Source organism: Laccaria bicolor, genomic scaffold, assembly GCF_000143565.1.
Source record: "Laccaria bicolor S238N-H82 LACBIscaffold_2 genomic scaffold, whole genome shotgun sequence".
NCBI classification, from domain to species: Eukaryota; Fungi; Basidiomycota; class Agaricomycetes; order Agaricales; family Hydnangiaceae; genus Laccaria; species Laccaria bicolor.
Genome location: NW_001889873.1, coordinates 2341453 through 2361918, shown reverse-complemented (window position 1 = coordinate 2361918; position 20466 = coordinate 2341453). Strand labels below are relative to the sequence as shown.

General features: G+C 49.2%; 11 protein-coding genes across 11 annotated transcripts; 3 read left to right on the top strand and 8 right to left on the bottom strand.

The window, feature by feature from the left end:
* Positions 1–129: 129 nt before the first annotated feature.
* Positions 130–2270, bottom strand: LACBIDRAFT_305864 (uncharacterized protein; the record flags this gene model as incomplete). The annotated part of the gene is made up of 9 exons (XM_001874757.1): positions 130–532; positions 584–683; positions 738–811; positions 865–989; positions 1040–1263; positions 1314–1689; positions 1744–1829; positions 1889–2161; positions 2210–2270. The coding sequence occupies 9 exons, from the start codon at positions 2268–2270 to the stop codon at positions 130–132; spliced, it is 1722 nt and encodes a 573-aa protein (XP_001874792.1).
* Positions 2271–2395: 125 nt separating this feature from the next.
* On the bottom strand, positions 2396–4181 carry LACBIDRAFT_188038 (uncharacterized protein). Its single transcript, XM_001874756.1, has 6 exons — positions 4050–4181; positions 3969–4000; positions 3303–3905; positions 3077–3251; positions 2850–3026; positions 2396–2797 (listed from the first exon to the last, which is right to left on the bottom strand). Exons 1-6 carry the CDS (start codon positions 4135–4137, stop codon positions 2691–2693), a joined length of 1182 nt encoding a protein of 393 aa, XP_001874791.1. The 5' UTR covers positions 4138–4181; the 3' UTR covers positions 2396–2690.
* Positions 4182–5392: 1211 nt separating this feature from the next.
* Positions 5393–7329, bottom strand: LACBIDRAFT_143319 (uncharacterized protein; the record flags this gene model as incomplete). Its single annotated transcript, XM_001874755.1, has 5 exons — positions 5393–6553; positions 6605–6733; positions 6791–6951; positions 7000–7165; positions 7213–7329. Coding segments are annotated over 5 exons (1734 nt in total), but the record flags the coding sequence as incomplete, so codon positions are not given.
* Positions 7330–7496: 167 nt separating this feature from the next.
* Positions 7497–8906, bottom strand: LACBIDRAFT_292201 (uncharacterized protein). Its single transcript, XM_001874754.1, has 6 exons — positions 8796–8906; positions 8686–8744; positions 8612–8627; positions 8379–8557; positions 8258–8324; positions 7497–8206 (listed from the first exon to the last, which is right to left on the bottom strand). Exons 1-6 carry the CDS (start codon positions 8877–8879, stop codon positions 7604–7606), a joined length of 1008 nt encoding a protein of 335 aa, XP_001874789.1. The 5' UTR covers positions 8880–8906; the 3' UTR covers positions 7497–7603.
* A 1139-nt stretch (positions 8907–10045) lies between these two features.
* Positions 10046–11121, bottom strand: LACBIDRAFT_322095 (uncharacterized protein; the record flags this gene model as incomplete). The annotated part of the gene is made up of 4 exons (XM_001874753.1): positions 10046–10798; positions 10851–10869; positions 10928–10986; positions 11035–11121. The coding sequence occupies 4 exons, from the start codon at positions 11119–11121 to the stop codon at positions 10046–10048; spliced, it is 918 nt and encodes a 305-aa protein (XP_001874788.1).
* An 875-nt stretch (positions 11122–11996) lies between these two features.
* Positions 11997–12997, bottom strand: LACBIDRAFT_305858 (uncharacterized protein). Its single transcript, XM_001874752.1, has 6 exons — positions 12859–12997; positions 12750–12808; positions 12679–12694; positions 12449–12624; positions 12328–12394; positions 11997–12276 (listed from the first exon to the last, which is right to left on the bottom strand). Exons 1-6 carry the CDS (start codon positions 12943–12945, stop codon positions 12076–12078), a joined length of 606 nt encoding a protein of 201 aa, XP_001874787.1. The 5' UTR covers positions 12946–12997; the 3' UTR covers positions 11997–12075.
* Positions 12998–14360: 1363 nt separating this feature from the next.
* On the top strand, positions 14361–14992 carry LBTrx4 (thioredoxin; the record flags this gene model as incomplete). The annotated part of the gene is made up of 5 exons (XM_001875308.1): positions 14361–14498; positions 14572–14613; positions 14687–14728; positions 14751–14831; positions 14885–14992. 5 exons carry the CDS (start codon positions 14361–14363, stop codon positions 14990–14992), a joined length of 411 nt encoding a protein of 136 aa, XP_001875343.1.
* A 112-nt stretch (positions 14993–15104) lies between these two features.
* On the bottom strand, positions 15105–15980 carry LACBIDRAFT_305855 (G-protein gamma subunit). Its single transcript, XM_001874751.1, has 3 exons — positions 15653–15980; positions 15559–15595; positions 15105–15496 (listed from the first exon to the last, which is right to left on the bottom strand). The coding sequence occupies exons 1-3, from the start codon at positions 15778–15780 to the stop codon at positions 15413–15415; spliced, it is 249 nt and encodes an 82-aa protein (XP_001874786.1). The 5' UTR covers positions 15781–15980; the 3' UTR covers positions 15105–15412.
* A 66-nt stretch (positions 15981–16046) lies between these two features.
* LACBIDRAFT_181979 (G-protein gamma subunit) lies at positions 16047–16999 on the bottom strand. Its single transcript, XM_001874750.1, has 4 exons — positions 16846–16999; positions 16692–16795; positions 16596–16632; positions 16047–16521 (listed from the first exon to the last, which is right to left on the bottom strand). The coding sequence occupies exons 1-4, from the start codon at positions 16864–16866 to the stop codon at positions 16438–16440; spliced, it is 246 nt and encodes an 81-aa protein (XP_001874785.1). The 5' UTR covers positions 16867–16999; the 3' UTR covers positions 16047–16437.
* Positions 17000–17079: 80 nt separating this feature from the next.
* On the top strand, positions 17080–17977 carry LACBIDRAFT_305852 (uncharacterized protein; the record flags this gene model as incomplete). The annotated part of the gene is made up of 4 exons (XM_001875307.1): positions 17080–17149; positions 17200–17473; positions 17523–17793; positions 17852–17977. The coding sequence occupies 4 exons, from the start codon at positions 17080–17082 to the stop codon at positions 17975–17977; spliced, it is 741 nt and encodes a 246-aa protein (XP_001875342.1).
* Positions 17978–18914: 937 nt separating this feature from the next.
* On the top strand, positions 18915–20243 carry LACBIDRAFT_292195 (uncharacterized protein; the record flags this gene model as incomplete). Its single annotated transcript, XM_001875306.1, has 3 exons — positions 18915–19231; positions 19301–19433; positions 19481–20243. The coding sequence occupies 3 exons, from the start codon at positions 18915–18917 to the stop codon at positions 19967–19969; spliced, it is 939 nt and encodes a 312-aa protein (XP_001875341.1). The 3' UTR covers positions 19970–20243.
* Between the last annotated feature and the right edge of the window lie 223 nt (positions 20244–20466).

Here is a 20466-nt window from a genome sequence, read left to right as displayed (position 1 = left end):
GAACGAACATGAACATGCTCACTCGCAGGCGAAGTTTTGACAAGACATCTGATCAGTTGCTACCCTTCCAGTCCGGTAGCAAGGATAGAATTACAATAAATATTCATATACAGGTACAGCAACGTTTTCCTAGTTCGTATTCCATGAGTTGTGCAGCCCTACCGTATCAGAACCATTGACGGGTGTATTTGCACCCGTACTATTTCCCCTCGATGAGCCATTCACGTCTTTGTTATCCAGTGCATTCAGATCTAGATTCAGAGCTTTTCCACGAATGTTATCTGCTCGCAGGGACTCCAGATGTTGCAGATACGCCTCATCTACTCCGCCAGTTACATATTCCCCACTGAAGACGGAGCAGTCAAAGCTGCCAATCGCAGGATTGAGTTGTCGGACCGACTCAATCAGATCAGGAAGTGTCTGAAAGATGACGAGGTCTGCTCCGATCGCTTCCGCTATGTGTTCTTCGTCGCGACCATGCGCTACCAATTCCTTCCGTGAGGGCATGTCGATACCATAGACGTTTGGATACCTGGCCCAGCATCAGAAATCGGGGAAAGTAGACACAGAAAAAGTGAAGTACCGAATTGGTGGTGCGCAACTTGCAACAATAACCTTCTTTGCACCAACATCCTTGGCCATTTGGACGATTTCCTTTGAGGTTGTACCACGCACGATGGAGTCTACGTTCAGGAAAGGGTCAGCAACGACAATCCTGCCTTACTTCATAAACATACCGTCGACAATGAGAACATTCTTATTTGCAAACTCCAAAGCCATCGCGTTTAACTTGCGTCGCACATTCTTCTTCCTGCGAAAATCAGGATCAATTGGCAAGAATGATATCTGTTTGGTGGGGCGCACCTCATCTGCTGTCCAGGCATAATAAAGGTTCGTCCAACATAACGATTTTTTACGAATCCCTCTCGGTAAGGTAGATTCAGCCTCTGTGCCAAGTTGAGCGCAGCGACTCTGGATGTATCGGGCACCTAGTGAGTTAGATAAGGCAAGTCCATGGACCCAAGAAAAGGCATCATACGGGGATGACGACGTCTATTGTGATATTCACTTCCTCCAACACTTTCTTCACGTTGTCGGCAAGTGCGTCTCCCATCGCCATCCGACTCCGGTATACGCTGATACCATCCAAAACGGAGTCGGGTCGAGCGAAGTAAACGTACTCAAAAATGTCCGGAGCGAAGGTGGCAGGAGCCGCTATTTGTCGGCGAGATACACCGTTTCGCGTGATGATGATGGCCTCGCCTGAAATTCGGCTTACTCAAAGAGATGAGGGCATCGAGGACGGCACATACCCGGATTAACATCGTTCCACTCGGTAAATCCTCCAGCATCCGCAACCACACTTTCACTTGCGACAATGTAATCTTTTCCGCTCGCCGTAGCTCTGACACCCCATCCGACGGGTCGGATACCGTTGGGGTCGCGGAATGCGATTATCCCAAAACCAGCAAGCATGGCTACGCATGCATATGCACCTTTAACTTGCGACATCATCCCACCAATAGATGTGAATATATCCTCCTCGTTGATACGGAATTTTCCAGTTTGTTGCAGATTATAGGCGAAGATATTTAAGAGTAGTTCAGAGTCAGAGGCCGTGTTGATATGTCGATGAGCGATTTGATCCATGAATTCCATTAAGGATGAGGTGTTAATAAGGTTTCCATTCTACGGACATCCAAAGTTAGTACAATGAAATGGGATACGAGGGGGAATACCTACGTGAGCGAATACGATTCCGTACGGAGAGTTGACATAGAAAGGCTGCGCTTCAGCGTTGTTGAAACTTCCCGCAGTGGGATATCGGACTAGAAACAAATGTAAAATAAGATAAATGGCCCTTCTACCCAAAACAGCACTCACTTACCATGACCGACACCCATTCCACCAATTAATCTTGAAATTGAGTTGGCGTCGAAAATGTCCCGAATCATTCCATTTGCCTTGCATTGGTAGAATCTGCCTCCTGGACCGCAGGTGATGATTCCGCAAGCGTCCTGGCCTCTATGCTGGAGGAGGGATAGGCCTTCGCATATTTCGGGTGCAGCGTCCGCGTTGGAATCATTCAAAAGTAATCCAAGAATACCACACACTAAGGCAACCACTGAGAATCGTGGGATATTCAATCGTAGAATACTCACTAATGTTTAATTAGATCCCTGAGCACGGTGATGGAGAGAGAGCGAACGTGAAAAGGATCTGCCCAGTTCGTAATGGAGAGCACATCGGAAATTTTTAGAATCGATCATCCGGAACAAGTAGTGATTAGATTACCGGTATCCCTAATCGGGACAAATCACACCACGTGCGTGAGTGACAACCCTGTTTGTGACGTTTTGTCGGGAAACGTTTGCTCAAGCCTCATGATCAAGACGAAACAAGTAAGTACGCGGTTGAACGCGGTCTATTCTTCAAAACTACAGATTATGTTTGTTTTAGTACTGGGGTCATAACGGTCTTGACACCGATTCTACAATCCAAGAGAGCGATGTAATAGCGTGGGGAATGTGGTGCGTGATGATGAGGGTGGTGAGCGAGAGACGATAATGGTATCAAGAGATGCAGTGCGTGAAATGAATGGGTAGAAGGATGAACTTCCGATACTAGCCGAAACATGATGATGGGATATCAGATAGACCAAGACCAAGAAAAGAGAGAGCAGCAACAGCTTAGAGCTTGAGCTGCTTGGGCTTCTCCCAGGTGTAGTCGGGGTTACCGAAGTGGCCGTACGACGCCGTCTTAAGGTATTGAGGCTTCTGGAGGTCAAGTTCACGGACTAACAAGAAGAATGAGCAACGAAGGCTGAAGTGGCTTGGTCAATCCCTTACCAATGACACCTGGTCGAAGATCCCAGTTGTTGCGAATGACTTTCACTAGCTCCTCATCAGACCTCTTGCCCGTGCCGTAGGTGTCGACGTAGATCGACAATGGCTCAGCAACACCAATGGCATATGAAAGTTGGACAAGGATACGGCGCGCAAGGCCGGCAGAGACCAACGATTTCGCTAGAGAAAAAGATGAGATCGTTATCGCCACACAAAACTGAAGAATGTACCAATCCAACGGGCAGTGTAGGCGGCCGAGCGATCGACCTTGGAGAAGTCCTTGCCAGAGAAGGCTCCTCCTCCGTGAGCACCCCATCCACCGTAGGTATCGACGATGATCTTGCGACCAGTCAATCCAGCGTCACCCTGAGGACCACCAATGACGAATCGGCCAGAGGGTTGAATCTATAATAAACCATAAGACGGTGGTAGTGACTTCACATCGATGACACTTACATGGTAGATGGTTCGGTCGTCCAAGAGGTTGGCAGGAATGACTTGCTTGATGATCTTCTCAAGTATCTCCTTGCGGAGGTCCTCGGTGGAGATCTCCTCAGCGTGCTGGGTGGAAATGACAACAGTATCGACGCGCAGGGGGATGGTGGCTCCGCCATCCTTCTTGTACTCAATAGTGACCTGGGTCTTCGAGTCGGGACGGAGCCATGACAGAGCACCGCTGCGACGGGCAGCGGCCATTGCCGCGTTGAGCTTGTGTGCAAGCACGATGGTGAGAGGCATGAGCTCTGGGGTCTCGTCCGTAGCATAGCCGAACATGATACCCTGATCACCGGCACCGTGATCCTCGAGGTTTCCATGGTCCAGGCCCTGAGCAATATCAGGGGACTGTTGTTCAATGGCGACGAGGATGTTGCAAGTCTTGTAGTCGAAGCCCTTTGAGGAATCGTCGTAACCGATCTGTTTGATGGTGTCACGAATGACCTTCTGGTAATCGAGTCTGGCTTTGGTCGTGATCTCGCCAAAGACCATGATCATGCCAGTTTTAGACGCCGTTTCGCAAGCGACCTTGGAAGAGGGGTCTTCCGCAAGGCAGGCATCGAGCTGAAGACGATGCAAGGCATCAGCTGTTTACATTTGCTAATTTGAAATTTGATCAAGACATACGATAGCATCGGAAACCTGGTCACAGATTTTATCTGACCTTGTTATCAACGTTGCATCGTTAACAAGATATTGACGCCATACCAGGATGACCTTCACCAACCGACTCCGAGGTGAACAGGAAGTGACCAGGCTCGAGAGCAGCGCGAACTGGAGTACCAGAGGGGGCCATAATGATCAGTGGAGAGATGAAATAGTTGGGGGGGGATGGGGAAGTAGAGCAAAGTTCGTTTTGCCGCAACCTTCCAAATTTTATTTGAATGGCATCTATGTGCTTAGTCAGCGATCGTTAAGTATCACGCCATCTCGCGAGCGTTGCCAAAGATCGAACGAGGATTTTATTGACAAGTCGGCGTGGAACGTTAAGCACTGCCTCACGAAGGCGTCTAGCAAGCGCTTGAAATTGGGGTGACACTCACAAAATGTTAGGAACTGCACTAAGCTCATTCGGTATCTATTATGAAAGCAAGGTTGCCAAGTGTGTTGTTACATGTACTTACATACACTAGAGTCCAACTTGTTACAAAATCTAGAAATTGAACATGGATATAGGTGAAGGGTTATAGGAACCCCACGCCAAGCGGGTCGGTGTTACCTGATGGGGCCGGTGGTTGTACGTTTTTTATATTTGACACGGCGGGTTTATGAACAGGTGTTGCAATGGCAGGATCGAGTGGAAGCGGGGATATTGGTTCAACGTCGGCTCGCACAGTCTCTTGTTGAGCATCGGATGTCAGTGCTCGACCCCAAGGGTTCCCGTCCAACTCGGAAGCGGGGGGGAGAGACAAAGAGTTCGTAGTAGCCCAGGGGTTCCCAAGTGTAAGAGACGCAAGGGAGTTTGGCCCCTGCGTCAGCGGAGATACTGACGTCTCCTCTCCCCATGCAGACAACGTATCACGTCCCTTTAATTCGGAACTCCCTTCTGAAGGCTCTTCGCCACCATTATTTCTCAGATCTTTCGCGACACTGGTGTAAGCGTCCTGAACAACAGAAAATGCAGCAGTCGCATTTGACGAGAGCTTTCCCCACACCGATTTTACTCCGCCACCGGATAATAAAAAATCAGGCGGCTTCGTGCGGGCCCATATGGGTGCTGATTGTGAAGAGGCGGATGTGGATGACGAAATGCGAGGCCGTACTAGTGCCTTGTGGGTGTTCGACGACGGTATGTCCCTGCTTGGGCTAGTGGACACACCAGAAAGCGAAACATCTTGAGAGTCACTGCCTAAATTTGGGGATGTATTTCTCGGACTCGGACGCTGTACATTCAGTGACTGTGAAAGATTCAAAGGAGTCGCCGACGAGCTGGATGGCGAAGAGGATAAAGGGATTGTGGGAGTTTGTGACCGTGAAATGGCTGGTTCATCATCTGTGCTTTCTGATCCCAAAGCATCAGGCGCTCGAGGAATGGCTAGAGCGGCCCTCCCATTCATCTCCTCGTCTGTACGACCATAGAGCTCATGCCAAAACCGAACATCTTTAGGGTTCACAAACAAAACGCCCATATCCGCGCCTGGACCCCTAGCCATGGGATCATCTAAAGATGGATCGTATGCCGGATTCTTGTTCTCCGCCATCTCCGTGGGTGAATTAAAGTAGTCCCATACACTTATGGTGCGCTCGCAAGGGGGCGGTCCCCCATCGCCAACCCGTCGTTCACGTTCGCAGTTGTATAAAAAAGTGCCGAATTGACATGAATAGAGGTGGTAGTAAAGCTGGTGGAGGAATCGCTCGTTGAACTCAAAACGGTTGGGGAATTGGCGTTGGACTTGGCGAACGGATTCGAGGAATTGATGGAAGACGGGACTCGTCTCTTTGATATGGGTTTGTGAGGCAAATCGATTTTGAACGGAGGCTAAGAATGCTTGAGCAGCGTCTGCCCCTGCTCCCGAACTTACACCCTCCGTAGGGGACAGAAAGAACTTCTCTGAGGACAGGTGCCCACATCGATCGAGGAATTTGTGACCGAATGACAGCCAGTCCTTCTCGATGAGAATTTCAAAGCCCCGGATAGTGCGATAGAAAGGATCGAGACACAGTTGTGCAAGAGCAGAGAGTTGAGATGTTCGGTCCCATCCGTCAGAGCAGTGAACCAGAACGTGTGATGAATTCACATGCACGTTTCTCGTGATAAGCAGAGTGCCTTCTAGTATTGCAGCTATATGACGCAGCCAGCCAGAACGACGCAGAGCTTGCCGATCTAGAACTGCGAGTGTCGGCAGTTGTTCAGGGAGGTCATTGTTGATGGTAGCAAGTAGAGAATCGGCGTCACGCAGCGCTTCAACGACTTTTGCAAGGGATTCTCGCATTGTGTGTATATGATCAATTCCAAGATAAACTTTCTTGCTATCCTTGTAATGGTCCATATTTTCTGTTCCTGCGCCCTTTGCGCTGTTAGCCACTGCATTAACGGTTGGTCTGGCGTCAATGATTAGATTGGTCGATGTTGCGCCATAAACGGGGGTGTTAGATGCGCGAGATTCGGGCGACCAGTGGGATTGAAAAACAGCCTCAATCAGTTTTTCGTCCTGAACAGATCTATTCTGGGTAATTCCAACCATGGGTTGGCTTGAACGCGTGATAGTTCCCTTTGAAAATAATGTTTCAGCAAGCACACACGAGGGAAGAAATTGACATACATAATTTGCCCAATGTAAATAACTCAGAACAGGTATTCGACATTTGCTTCTGTATTTCGATGCATATTGAAGTGTCGTATCGCTGATCCTAGTTGGAATGACTAATCGCGCTGGATACGTTGCAGAGAACTAGAGTTACTAGTAGTCATTGACAGGTTAATCCTTCAGTTTAGGGAATAAACGCACGGAATAATCCTTATTAATGTCAGTAAACCTCCAAGCTTTTGTACGGGTTCCCACCCCCATACGTCCAAACTCATCCCGGGGGGAGTATAGTGACCAGCCATCACTAGCAGAAAACGGGGGGCTGGGAGAGTAGAAGAAAGCGTAGAGCTGAGTGACAGAGGCTGGGGATCTCGTTCAACGCTTGATCAAGAGAGTCATACTATGCTCACTCGAGACCGTCAGCTCTTTCACGCTTTCGAAAACATCGCTAGCATCTGAATCCTTCGTGAACGTAAACGAGAACGTCTCAAAGGTACGCGTGTTGAAGTTGATTGGGGATTGGCCTTGCAATGTTTGTGGTAGACGAGTGACCAATGAGATCAAAGGGTATGGCACCTAGGTCTCGAAATAAGTCAATCCGTCGAGAAAGAACATGTGCATACCCAGATCTCCTTCTCTTTTCCGTCGTCGTATCGGAAAATGATATGGTGTGCAGTTAGATGGATTGTGCCAATCGACGTTGTGCCTGTCTTGGTGAAAGCTACCCGCTCCACCTGAGCAGAATGTTCAGAGTTGGGCGCGCAAGCTGAGGCTGGTAAAATATACCTTGGTTACGCGGATCGCGTCCATGGTGGTGATTCGGGATTCAGCAGATGGAATGTGCTTGGCTTCTGACGAGGAAGAGGTCAATCACTGATGTAGTGTCACTAACTTAGTCGTATCCTTTCAACTTTGTCACTGTTTTATTACAGGTCAACAGAAGTAAAATATCGAGTCTTTCCAATATGTACTGCATTTATTACACACAATCCTCAAGGAAGAGCTCAACTAACTCTACAACGTCAAGCCAACGAGAAGACCAACGGCAGCAAAGACGTTCGCGAAGCTGCCACCCATCCGAGGCGCACCATTTCCCTGCGCTGTGCTGCTCGCGACAGCAGCTGAGCCCGTGAGGGTAGGTGGGTCAACTGCGCCACTCGGAAAGCCTGTGCCAAACACCTCACCGGGAGTGCCGGAGGGTACTGTGCCAGAGGGTGCTACTTGAGAGGGTGCCACGGAGGGTGCTGTTCGAGAGGGTGTTGCTTCAGATGGTCCTTCAGAGGGTGCTCTAGAGGGTGACGCTCCGGCTGCTCCAGAGGGTGTTCCAGAGGGTGGTGAACGGGAGGGTGGTGATCCAGAGGGTGGTGACCCGGGGGGTGGTGAGCCAGGGGGTGGTGACCCGGGGGGTGGTGACCCGGGAGGTGGTGAGCCAGGGGGTGGTGAGCCAGGGGGAGGCGAGCCAGGTGGGGGGCCAGGGGGTGGCGAGCCAGGGGGTGGGCCAGGGGGAGGTGAGCCAGGGGGAGGTGAGCCAGGGGGCGGCGAGCCAGGGGGCGTCGAACCAGAAGGTGGTGCTCGGCGTGCTGCTCGTGCTCCCGTAGCCGAAGCTTTCGCAGCCGCCTGGAAGAAAATAAGTTTTTTATAGTTGAAAGACCTGTATATTGGACGTACCAGGAATGCACCAAAGGTCTTGTCGGCTGTTGGGTTGACAGCAAACACCATGCCCGCATGACAGTGGCTATCAGACACAGTCAGAAGATCATAACTATGATGGGGGTGACGGTCAACTCACTTCACCGGAGTATCTTGAGCGCAGTAGAACCACAGGGGGGTTCTGTCATCTTCCAATGTGAAGCTCCAGGAAGGGAACTGGATGGCGTTCGCAAGAACAGCCTGAAACCCAGAGCTTAAGCCCAGTTTGGGTGTCGTCATGACTGAACAAGGATCGGCGAACGTCGATTGCGTTACCGTCTAACGAGATCGGTGTCAAAGTTCTATTCACAGCAATAAAATCATCAGACACACGTGGTTCTTACTCTGGCTAATAAAAGGTGGTAGATGTCAGCTTAGCTCGGGTAGGATACCATTGAATTTCTTACAACACGAAGGCAATAGTATCGCCTGCTGCGGCCGTGACACTTGGGGGGTCAAACGCGAGCTACAATGTAATGGAAGGAGCTCCAGACCAAAGCTTCAACAACGCACATACCATATTATTGGCACCAACTTTGACCTGGAAAATTGCCGCAGAAGCAGCGGGAATAAGAGCAGGAAGTGCAAAGGAGAGACGCATGTCGGTTGTGCGCGCGGTATAGAGGGTATTAAAAGGGAAGGAAAGATATTGGAGCCTGTTCCAGAGGGTGCATTATATAAATCAGCTCAATACCCTTCAATCGACTCACGCACATCGCCAGCAAACAAAAAAAAGACAGACCATGTAGTATCAACTGAAGTGGCGAAACAAAAACACTCGGCAGGGGTCGTTATGTATGGCACTAAATATGGCCACGATAGTCGCGTAACTGAAGAGGGTTCAGCATAATTTAAAATCAAATGATGAATCAGAAGGAATACCTGATCTGGTTGGGTGCTAAGGACGATATATGTACTAGTCCTGAGTGGGATATTCGGTAAATGAACACCCCAACAGAAGCCAACAGACAATTTGAAAATTCAACAATAGATGTGAGGTTTGCGGATAAGGAATGAGATTCATCCAACGATTCAGTGCAAGAAATTTGTCGAAAATTTGGGAAGCTTGTGATGTGCCGACACGTGACAGGACACCTCCGTTCTTAGCATGCGTGCCTAGTCCCAACTTGATGCCTTTTCAGTAAAGAGGTTGGGCCCTGTATCAATACAAGTCGAGGAATTGGTGGCCAAATAACAGGAGTCCTTCTCGAGAACTCCAAAGCCATGGGTGGTAAAATGGAAAGAATCGATTCAGAGAGCTATGTGCGGTCAATCCTTCAACTAAGGAAAGATGCGCATAGAGAATGATCCTTGTCGACGATGTTAACAAACCGGGAGGCTCTGGTGTGAGTTTCCGTCCCCTATATGTACGTCCAAACTCGTCTCGTAGAGTGTGACCAGCCATCACTGGTACGAAGTGGGGGGCTGGGCCGAGAGTGGAAGAAAGCACAGAGCTGTGACAGAAGCTGGGGATCTGGTTCAACACTTGATCATGAGAGTCATACTACACTCACTCGAGACCGTCACTTTCACGCTTTCGAAAACACCGCTAGCGTCTGAGTTCTTCGTAAACGAGATCTCAAAGGTGGTGACTGTGTGTTGAGGTTGATTAGGGTTACCAGCGCGTAAGGCTTGTCTATGATATCTCTTGTTTACTTGTTACAAGACGACTCAGGGCTGTAGGCGACGGAACGGTAAAATGGCATTTTTTTTTCGCCAATGCTACATTTATTCCATACAATCCTCCTTAAGAAATGGATACCCCAATTAAATATACAACGTCAGACCAGCCAGAAGACCAACGATAGCCAGGATATTCGGGAAGCTGCCACCCATTCGAGGCGCACCATTTCCCTGCGCTGTGCTACTCGTGGCAGCAGCTGAGCCCGTATGGGTAGGTGCGTTGAGTGCGCCACTCGAAAGACCTGTGGGCGCCTCAGCCCCAACAGAGGGTAATGCTGCCCCGGAAACTCCAGAGGGTGCTGCTTCAGAGAGAGAAGCGCTTGAAAGAGGACCGCTATCAGGTTGTGCTCCAGAGAAAGGAGCGCCAGAGGGAGGAGCGCCAGAGGGAGGAGTGTCGGAGGGAGGAGCGCCGGAGGGAGGAGTGTCGGAGGGTGCAGCTGAAGCGGGTGCAGCACCAGAGGGAGGAGCACCAGCGGGAGGAGCGCCAGAGGGAGGAGCGCCGGATGGTGCAGCTCCAGCGGGTGCAGCTGAAGAGGGTGCACCACCAGAGGGCGCATTTGTGGTGGGCGCAACTCCGGAGGGTGCAGCTGAAGCGGGTGCAGCACCAGAGGGAGGAACGCCAGAGGGTACAGCCCCGGACGGTGGTGCTCCAGAAGATGGTGCTCCAGAAGGTGGTGCTCCGGAGGGTGGTGCTCCGGAGGGTGGTGCTCCGGAGGGTGGTGGGCCAGAGGGTGGTGGGCCAGGGGGTGGTGAGCCAGGGGGAGGTGGGCCAGAGGGTGGTGGGCCAGAGGGTGGTGCTGCTCGGGGTGCTCCTGTGGCCGTAGTTTTCGCAGCCGCCTGACAAATAAAATAAGCTTGCCTATTTAGAGCAATGAATCGTCAAACATACGTGGTTCTTATGCATTTGGCTGGTAGAAAATAGCTGATGTCAGCTTGGCCAGCGCAGAATACTATTGGATTCCTTACAAAACGAAGGCAAGAGTATCACCTGTCGCTGCCATGACTTTTGAAGGATCGAGCGCGAGCTGAGATGTTTGTTAATTTCAGAAACCAAGCTTTAACATCGCACATACCATATTATTGGGACCGACTTTGACCTGAACGGCTGCCGCGGAGGCAGCAACCGGAATTATAGCAGCAAGGGCAAACGAGAGACGCATGGTGGTAGGTGCAAAGAGCGAATTAAGGATTTGAAGTCTGGTCAAGCCTCCAGTAGAAGGATAGCAACAATATTAGGACATGTTCAGGAGGGCGAATTATATAACTTCATAGCTTCAGTTGGCTCACGCAGCTCACCGGCAAACAAAAAAGACATAGTCGCTTGAGGGTACACTCGACAGGGTACTTCATGTATAGCACCAAATCTAGGCACTGTGCGGCGATGCCCGCAGGAAGTGTATATTACAGTGTGATTCCTATCAGGACGCGATGTTCGTGTAACTGGAGAGGGTTCAGGATGAATCAAATACGGTGAGGACTGAAGGAATACCTGATACTGGTGCTGAGAAGTATATCCTGTAGACATACTCATTGACGGACAGCTTGAAAGCTCAACGAATGTGAGGGTTTGGTAGGGTGTACTACTTGAGGATTGGCAAGCTCAGTTCAACTTCTGACTCTTGAGGAGAGGGAAATATTGTCGCGCACGCAACAACCAAAGTGTTCGGTAGTTTCCGTTTCTAGTCCAATGGGTGCTCCCACGCATCGGCAGTGTCCTGCCCAGGAACTGGGGTGATTGAAGTTGGATTGAAGGGTAATTACTTGGTAGTGACTACAATCTAAATGCAATTCGCGCAATTACTTGAATCAATGCGGACTTTGGGGCTTTTGAGAGTCAATGAATTACCAATCTTCCCTGAAGGTTTTCCAGGTCGCGTAAATTGACGTCTTTTTAATTTCTTATTCCGAGAAAAGTGCAGAGGTGGGGTATGAGGATGTGATATGTGAGGGGAGAGAATCACTGGGCGGCGCAACATTTTCCATCGATGGCAATTATTTACATTCGTCTCATGTCGCTTTTTATTATCAGGCAAAGAAACGGTAGATAATGTCATTTTTTCGCCCAGTGCTACATTATGCTGTACAATCCCCTTCAATGGATACCCCAAGTAGCTCTACCACATCAGGCCGGCGAGAAGACCAACGACAGCAAGGGCAGTCGCAACGCTACTCTCTCTCCCGGGCACGCCGTTTCCAGGACCGCCATCGTGAGGTCCACCGGGGGGTGGCCCAGGTGGTGAGCCCGAGGGGTGTGCGTGAGGACCCCCAGAGGGTTGTGCAAGGTCTGCCTCTGTAGCTAAAGCTTTCGCGGCGGCCTGAAAATTGAGCTTGAGATAGTTATCAGGAGCCTTGCCAGTTGGACGTACCAGGAATGCTGCAGCGGTCTTGTCTGCCGTTGGGTTGACGGCAAACACCATACCCATATGGCAGTGGCTACCAGACACCGTCAGAAACAAATCATTACAATGGGGACGACGGTTGATTCACTTCACCGGAGTATCATGAGCACAATAGAACCACAAGGGGGTGGAATCTTCCAACGTGAAGCTCCACGAAGGGAACTGGGTAGCATTCGGGGGGACAGCTTGAAACCCAGAGCTGATGCCCAGTTTTGGTGTCGTCATGCGTGTGCAAGGGTCGGCGAACGTCGATTGCGTTACCGTCTGACGAGACGGGTATAAAAAACGTTATTCAGAGCAACGAATTATTGAGCATACGTGGTTTTTATTCTGGCTGGTGGAAAATGGATGTCAGCTTGGCCTAAATGTAATACCATTGAATTCCTTACAAAGTGAAGGAAACAGTATCGCCTGTCGCGGCCGTGACACTCGGAGGGTCAAACGTGAGCTAAAATGCATACCATGAGCTCCAAACCAAAGCTTCAACAACGTACATACCGAATTATTAGCACCAACATTGACCTGGAAGGTTGCCGCAAAAGCAGCGGCCGGAATAAGGGCAGCAAGTGCAAACGAAGGACGCATGGTGTTAGATGTAATGAGCGAAGTACGGTGTTCGACGTCTAGTCAAACCTGGACTAAAAGGAAAGGGAAGATTTTAATTTGGAGCCTGTTCATAGGTGAGTTCTATAAATCAGGTATCCCTCAATTAACTCACGCAGCCCCGCTGGCGAACAGAGAAAGAACAGACTAGTACGCATATGAAGTGGCCAAAGGAAAACAGGGGTTACACGGGTAGGCCCGGCAGGGTACTTCATGTATAGCACCAAATCTAGCCGCGATGCACTGATGTGCGCAGGAGGCGGGTAATTCCAATGTCCATAACGACGACGTTCGCGGCGCGCGTAACTGAAGAGACTCGGAATTCAGCGTTCATCAAATAGCTTGCCAAGACGGTAAAGGTGTATCCTGAATACCTGTGATGTTGGGTACTAAGTACTATAATAGTACTAATTTTGAGTAGGAAATAATCTCACCTCGACAGACAGGTATCTCAAATTGAGATCGGCTGCTTCAAGGAGCTTCAACTTGGCTTCTTCAAGGTGCAGATTTGACACGTGACAAGACACCTCTCAATAGGACCCTGGTATATGCTATAGAATGTCCGATCCTTATGCGGACGGAAATGGGACCTAAAATCGTCTCACCTTCGATCCTTATGCGTACGGAAAGCCCGAATTTTGGCCAGAGGTTTGATCCATTTTGCGTCTGTAAATGGCCAGTCCGTACGGAGGTCCGATCCAATTTTCGTACGTTTGTAGCTGTCGGCTTGAGTTGGGTTTGAGCTCAAAAAATTTCACAACCCCTCCCATATCTTCTATTTTCCCCAAGCCCTCTGAGTGATGCACCGCATCATCGTTCTCAACGATGATAATCCATTTGGGAATAGCGCGACTCAGCATCAGCCATTAATTACCACAGCGCTCCTTTCATCCCATTGCAATCTATTGCAATCAACGATGTCGGGATTTTGGAATATATTGGAAGGTCAGTTGCTCAACTCATTTTGTTTGCTAAATGAATTTTTGAGGGTCATGCTTTCAGCAGGCAGTTTATTGTCGTCATTCATCCTGGCCCGGAACACAAACTTTCAGAGGACTTTGTAACTAGATCTTACTTGGCAATTCCGTGGCTCATGCAGCACTGCAATATGGAAACATTGCGAGGTTAGAAAGGATACTCTGACCTGATTACGACCGATTTTTTACTTTATTTCTGTTTTATGCGGACATTTTGACCTAAATTCCATCTCTCATCCTCTATGTGCACGGATCTCGAGCATTTACATGTCCGATAGGTATTGCGGACGGAAATGGTCCAAAATGATAAGTAGGATCCGAATTGCGGACGGAAACGCCGAAAAATCGTCCGTACGTAAGTGCCAAAATTTGGCCGTTTTGGATCGGACATTTGACAGCATATACCAGGGTCCTCTCTCAATGCCATCCACGACACTCCGTTCGTTATGCCGCACATTTGTATCGGGTTCCCACCCCGTTCGAGCTTCGAAATTCAGCCTGCGTACGTTCCGTTCGACGCCCCATCGGACTCTCGTCTACGCCAACGCCGACGCGAAGGTACGTACTCGCGCCAAAATCTACACTCGGAAAGTGTGGTTGATCGTAATCAAGCTCTTGTGACATTGTGCAGATATTCGAGCAAGTAACAACCCCGAAAGACCGTATAGCTGTAGTTGACTTTTATGCTGAGCAAGTTTCAATCTTTCTATGTTAAAAAAACTCGGATTGACGGTGCCTCTATTTAGTTGGTGTGGCCCATGTCGTCAACTCGGGCCTACTATCGAGAGGTTGACCTCGGAGCCTAACAAGTCTGGGTTGGGACTGCCATTTGACTTGGTCAAAGTCGACACTGAAAGCGAACATGGTTTAGCTTTGGGTCAAAAATATCAAGTTCGTCCTTCCTCTTTTCCTCTTAACAACTTCGAATGACACCGCTGGTTTAGGTCACTGCCTTACCTACAGTCATTGCTTTCCGGGACGGGAAACCTATTGACAAGTTCGTTGGAGCCCTTCGCGAGCCTGATGTCAAGGCCTTCTTGGAAAAACTTTGACCAGCCCACATCGAGAGGGAGTTTTTAATATATACGAAGATCTCCTGCTAGAAGGACATCCTTTTTGCCGGGTTGATATAATGCATGGGAAACATAAGAGAGTACAGCTTGGTTAGATTCCAAACGCTTCTCTGTTTTCATAGAAAAGAATATGAAAAGATAAGAGAAAAAGAAGAGAACTGAAATAGGGATAACGAAGTTTGAAGAAAGAAAAGGCTCCAATAGGAATAACAAGAGAAACCAGTAATAACAAGAGAAATGACGAGTGAAGTGATGATGATGGTACAGCATGCCAATGAAAGACCGTGGAATAGCGAGAGGAAGGCGCCTCTTGATGGGCGTTTACATCTGGGCTCGAGATGCGACAAGTGGGTTGTCGGAGAGAGTGGAGGTAGGCGAGAGGAAAAGAGGGAGAGAGCATCACTGAACGGTGCAACATTTTCCAGCCGTTTTCTGACCATATGGATCCTCGGCGCGCCCAACTGGCCCCCACACTGACGGAACCTGGATAGACATGAATCAGGCCATAAGTCACCTCCTGTAAATGGCCAGTTGGAATAACGCACCAGATGATCTTTCGTTGTCTTGCAGTATCGTATCAGACTGTATGAGCAGTGTTGAGTACCCCTCGTCGGCATGTGAATGGGCGGTGCTGCCTACCTAGCGCTGGCTTCGCTAACGCGTACTCTCGGCCTAGCCAGATCCTCCCTTAGCCGTTGATTGTGCTCTATTAAACGTCGGAGCTTCAGCTCGGACATTGATTGGCGACCACCTCCACGAGAGCTCATGATGACAAAAAGTGGGATTGAAGGGGTTCAGAGATGTTCCTCCTTGGAGATATTTTCAAAAGGGGAAGGTTGGAGAGTACGAGAATTTGCTTCCGTTAAGAGGGAGTATTGGTCGTCTAAAGGCGGTTGCAGGTTGTGGACAACGCCCTGAGTGGAAAGCTGGTGAGCGCGGAGATTTTTGCGGGAGTTATGGTAAGGGACTGAGGCTGTTTAGGCCATGTGAACAATGTGGGCGGCCATTCCCGATAAAGACATCCATCAGAAATGGAATCCAAGGATGGGCAGAACGGTGATTGGTAAGGATATCAGTACAAGGATTTCTACGTCTATCAACCCAACACTAAGTATGGAAAAGGTATAAGCTATTAGTGTCCACCGGACGAATGAACAGTTCACGAGATAGATGAGCAAAATCGAAATCCAACAGCCGGGAATACGTTAATAAAATAATTCAAAAGCATGCCTCCTGGGTTGGCGAAGGTTAACGGGAGTATCACTTGAGTAAAAAGAGCGTGTGTGAGGTAATCGAGGTATCGTATGAGGTCTGGAGTCGACAGCTTGACGGAACGGAAGTGTCAGCGAAATTAGACATAATGTCCGTCCAGTCAACCACATCTCCAATGGTCGAATCCGTGTAAGAAGGCGTCCCGGAAGTGATCACATTATCACGCAATTGCAGCCTTGCGCTGGTGGCGCGTATGGGTCCTCGTTCTTTCCAACAGGACCCCACACCGACGGTACCTAAAGGGAATTCTCAGCATCAACAGGGGTCATCTGCATCACTTCAACTGGGTGTGCCATGAGTTGCAACGTACAAGGTGATCTTTTGTTGTCTTGCAGTATCGAATGAGACTGAAATGAGAAAATACAATGAGATAAACTGGTAGCCTAAGACGGAAAGAGATACTCACCTTGTACTGGCCTCACTGACGCGAACCCGAGGCCTTGCTAGATCTTCCCGCAAGCGCTGATTATGTTCTGTCAGCCTGCGAAGCTTCAGCTCCGACATGGATTGCTGTCATGCAAATTAGCAGAGCATCGAACGAGAATGAACAGAAAGCCGACTTTGTGGGGGCGGGCGTTCATGATGATGATGAGTGGGGAATAAAGGAAAGAAGATGAACGCCTGCCACTGTGTCGACCGCGAGAGAATGAGAGACAACCAGGGAAAGCACAGTGAACAGGTCAACAACGAAGTCGACAAAGAAAAGAACGGAGCAATCAGGTTGAGCGAGTACAACACTCACAGTGATGGGCCAGTCATCAGCGGAGTTTCAACACCAGTTCAATCATCCCATCATGCCCCTCACCCGATCCACCCCTCAATTACAATCAAAACCTCGCGTCGCGCCCTGGTCTTCAAGACCAGGTTAGCTCAATTGAGCTGCCCATTCAACGCGTGCTCACCTTTTTTCTAAGCTTTCAAGCCCGAAAAACGATCAACACCGCGTCATTCAGCTCACTTTGCAAGCAGCCCGCTCAAAAGGCGACGGAGCCCCTTCGGAAGATTAAGGTCGTCTCATAAATCAAACCTTTACGATGATTCCGCTAGGAATGAAACCACTTTGATCAACGAACACCACCAAGACGCAGACGACCCCGAATCGGTAGAGCAAGAAGCCTTTGATTCTGACGACAGTTTCTTCATATGGAATGAAGAGAAGACACTTTTTTCTGACCTGATGGGTGACAAGTGGGCTAGAGTCGTTCAGTTTATGGCCTTGGTTCAACATCTTTTCCAGTGAAAGGGAACCGGACGACGAAGAGCTTGCTGCCCTTGCTGAATCTCTACAAGTACCATTCCAGGAAGAAGGCAAGATTTTGAAGAAAGAAATTGCAGACACCTTTGTTCCTGCTGTCAACCACGTCAAAGAGCTCTACAAGGTTCTCGAAGAGCGTGTCGATACTACTTTCGGTCAAGGTATCGTTCTGTTCAACAGAGCTTGCAAGCAAATCGAGGACGACGCCATTCGCGAACAACGCCAACTCGAAGACGCGTATCGAGGGAACCAAGTTTGTCTATATATGCTCTTTTTTTACAGGAACAATCTGAGCTAATGTCGACGCATAGAAACGTGTAGAAGATCTGTTCAACCAATTGGAACAAGAATACGCTTATCGCGACCAACTCTGGGTCAACATCGAAAAGGTCATCGATGAAATTGGTAGCTTCGTGACTGCCTTTCTGTGTTTTTGAAACTCAGTACCCTTCACTCTTTCTCCAGTGGATCCTGTACTAGAGAACCTCAAAGATACACCGGCAAGAGTGGAGCGCACCATCGCTAAACTGGAGAAGAATGCCAAAACCCTGGAAAAAGGAGCGGCTGATCCATCCGTCGCGGAAAAGGCACTGAAGAATTTCCTGAACAGCTTGACGTGAAGCTATCCTCTCCGTTCTGCGCCTTGATCGTTGCTACTGCCACTGCCTGCTGACACTTCTACGCCTGATTAAGTCTCCCATCGCTGTTCGTTTTACTTACTGTGCTCATGCACTACTTGCCTGGGTGCTGTTCTTCGTGTGCTCGTGCTTAACTTACAAACGGATTCTGTGTGCTTTTCGTGGCTCTGTCTCTCTGCTATGCTGGTCTCACCTTTCCATTTATCTGTATCAGAGTGTTACACTGCCTCGTCTAATGTTATTCATTTTGCCTGACCTCCTATGTTTAGGCGAATATTGCGCATGACGCTTCAATGTCTCCTAATAAAAATCCAAAACATTACACCAAGATTCATATCCTGGGATTCCATGGCTGTACCTTACCTATGGACTCGTTCACTTCCAATAATACAAGGTGTGCAGCTGGTGTGTACACAGTGCTACTTACAAAAAGCATGTGACGATGTCACCATGTGTTATGTTTATCCTTTCGGGTCATGTATTCGATTTTTACAAACCTCACATCGAAGAATCATTCCAGTTTCGAGCTAGGCGGCTTATATCTTTTACTGAGGACACTAGAAAAGTGGTCCTGACGCTGACGTCAAGAAGTGCGTACGTATTACTCCGAGTCATGATCGGCTATTCTGCCACGGCAGTGCAATTTCCTTTTTCGATCTTTATCGTTACCGCCTATATCTACTGAAGAAAGACTCGGTTATGTTCAATTTCAGCCCCACCTCCTCGCTAAACCTCAATGTTCGTCCCCTTTATCAGTGAACCTTCACCGAAGCGAAGTTCCCTATTCCGTCGAAAAGGTGGAGGTGGTGGTGGTAAAGGTGGTGGTAGCAGTGGTGGTGCAAAGGGGGGCTCTGGCAAGGGAAGCAGTAGCTCAGGCAGTTCGAGCAGCTCAAAGGGCACCGGGAAGTCGAGTTCTATCAGTAGCGGTGGATCTTCCAAGAGCGCGACTTCGTACGGATCCGGAGGTGGGAAGGTAGCCACCATCCCAGCCGGCCAGCCCTTTGCAGGTCGTGTTTCTGGTGGTGGGACGAGGAACCAGGTCTATGGAAGCAGGTGAGCCCCTCCGATTTTGGTGTGATGGTGCATATGGCTCACCATCGACCCCCTCTCTTTTCCTCCCAGCATCTACGGGAGTGGATACCCCGGCATTGCCGGTCGAGGTGTTGCTGGACGCGGATTCCCATTTCTATTTTGGCCTTTGGCGTGGGGTGGTATCGCTGGCGCAGGTGCTGGTTCTTACCTTCATACTTCAGAGGTATTTGATATCCCATTATGAAGTGATGTAACTAAAATTCGATGCAGTATGGGTCACCGAGTAACACGAGTCGACCAGGAGGCGTGATGATGACCGCGGCCTTCCAATCTAAGTCGCAAAACACCACCTTCCGTGTCGTAGCCGATAACACGACTGTGGTATCCCTCATTAGCAGCATAGCGGCGAATTGTTCTTCCAACCTAGGGAACACAACCGCAATCACACCCACGACATATAACGATTCCTCTACTGGTCCTCCACAACCAGAACAAGCGATTCAATATTATCGCGCGAGCAGCGTCGCACTCACCTTGGATGACTATAACAACACTGGCGCACTCGGACCGGATGGGACGCCCAATACGCCTTTACCCAGTAATATCGACACGAACTTCTTAAACTGTTTGAACGACACGATAGGGGCAGCTGTACCGCTAGTTGACGGCGCAATGGGTCTGGTAGCGGACGCTCCGTCGAACGTGGGCATCGTCGCCCTAGTGTGGATCGTCTGGTTTGCCACCGGCTTCTTCTACTAGCCAATTGCGTGCCAAGTTATCCTTATTTCACGACGCATGATTCAGTCAACGTTTTTGTTACTCGTCTTCCCGGATTCACCAAGCGACCACGTTCACTTTTCGATTAACCCGTGGCTGGCGTGCTCCTCGTTCCTCTCTAGTATGAGATTCCTATATCCGTATTGATTCAGCCATGAATAGTGATTACATAAACGATGACCCTTTGAATGTCCTATTGTATACTATACCATCTCTCAGTCACCGTGAACCTGAACATGAACATTTGTGCAACCTCTTACGTGTGTTTTTGGTGGGTTTTGTGTGGATCCGAGAGTTATCCTCTTAAGTACTCATAAGTATCGCTGACAACTCTGAAAATCCTAGGTAGAGTCGAAAAGGATATTTGCCAAACTAGTACAGTTATGGAATTTCACCCAGTTTGTTATGGACCCAGTCAATGAACAATGAACTTATGTACATAAGTGGATTTGATTTGTAACTGCCCGGAAATCATTGAC

Coding starts and splice junctions, on each gene's coding strand:
- LACBIDRAFT_188038 (XM_001874756.1), bottom strand. CDS start 4,137: ATGGCCCCCTCTGGTACTCCAGTTCGCGCTGCTCTCGAGCCTGGTCAC. Junction 3,906..3,968: donor ACCAGGTTTCCGATGCTATC/GTATGTCTTGAT, acceptor CATCGTCTTCAG/CTCGATGCCTGCCTTGCGGA. Junction 2,798..2,849: donor TCTTCGACCAGGTGTCATTG/GTAAGGGATTGA, acceptor TCTTCTTGTTAG/TCCGTGAACTTGACCTCCAG.
- LACBIDRAFT_292201 (XM_001874754.1), bottom strand. CDS start 8,879: ATGCGTCTCTCCTTTGCACTTCCTGCTCTTATTCCCGCTGCTTCTGCG. Junction 8,745..8,795: donor AAGTTGGTGCCAATAATATG/GTATGTGCGTTG, acceptor ATTACATTGTAG/CTCGCGTTTGACCCCCCAAG. Junction 8,325..8,378: donor GCTCAAGATACTCCGGTGAA/GTGAGTTGACCG, acceptor TGTGTCTGATAG/CCACTGTCATGCGGGCATGG.
- LACBIDRAFT_305858 (XM_001874752.1), bottom strand. CDS start 12,945: ATGCGTCCTTCGTTTGCACTTGCTGCCCTTATTCCGGCCGCTGCTTTT. Junction 12,395..12,448: donor GCTCATGATACTCCGGTGAA/GTGAATCAACCG, acceptor GGTGTCTGGTAG/CCACTGCCATATGGGTATGG. Junction 12,277..12,327: donor AGACCGCTGCAGCATTCCTG/GTACGTCCAACT, acceptor CTCAATTTTCAG/GCCGCCGCGAAAGCTTTAGC.
- LACBIDRAFT_305855 (XM_001874751.1), bottom strand. CDS start 15,780: ATGAGCTCTCGTGGAGGTGGTCGCCAATCAATGTCCGAGCTGAAGCTC. Junction 15,596..15,652: donor GTTAGCGAAGCCAGCGCTAG/GTAGGCAGCACC, acceptor CTGCTCATACAG/TCTGATACGATACTGCAAGA. Junction 15,497..15,558: donor AGACAACGAAAGATCATCTG/GTGCGTTATTCC, acceptor ATGTCTATCCAG/GTTCCGTCAGTGTGGGGGCC.
- LACBIDRAFT_181979 (XM_001874750.1), bottom strand. CDS start 16,866: ATGAACGCCCGCCCCCACAAA. Junction 16,796..16,845: donor TGAACGCCCGCCCCCACAAA/GTCGGCTTTCTG, acceptor TTTGCATGACAG/CAATCCATGTCGGAGCTGAA. Junction 16,522..16,595: donor AGACAACAAAAGATCACCTT/GTACGTTGCAAC, acceptor AATTCCCTTTAG/GTACCGTCGGTGTGGGGTCC.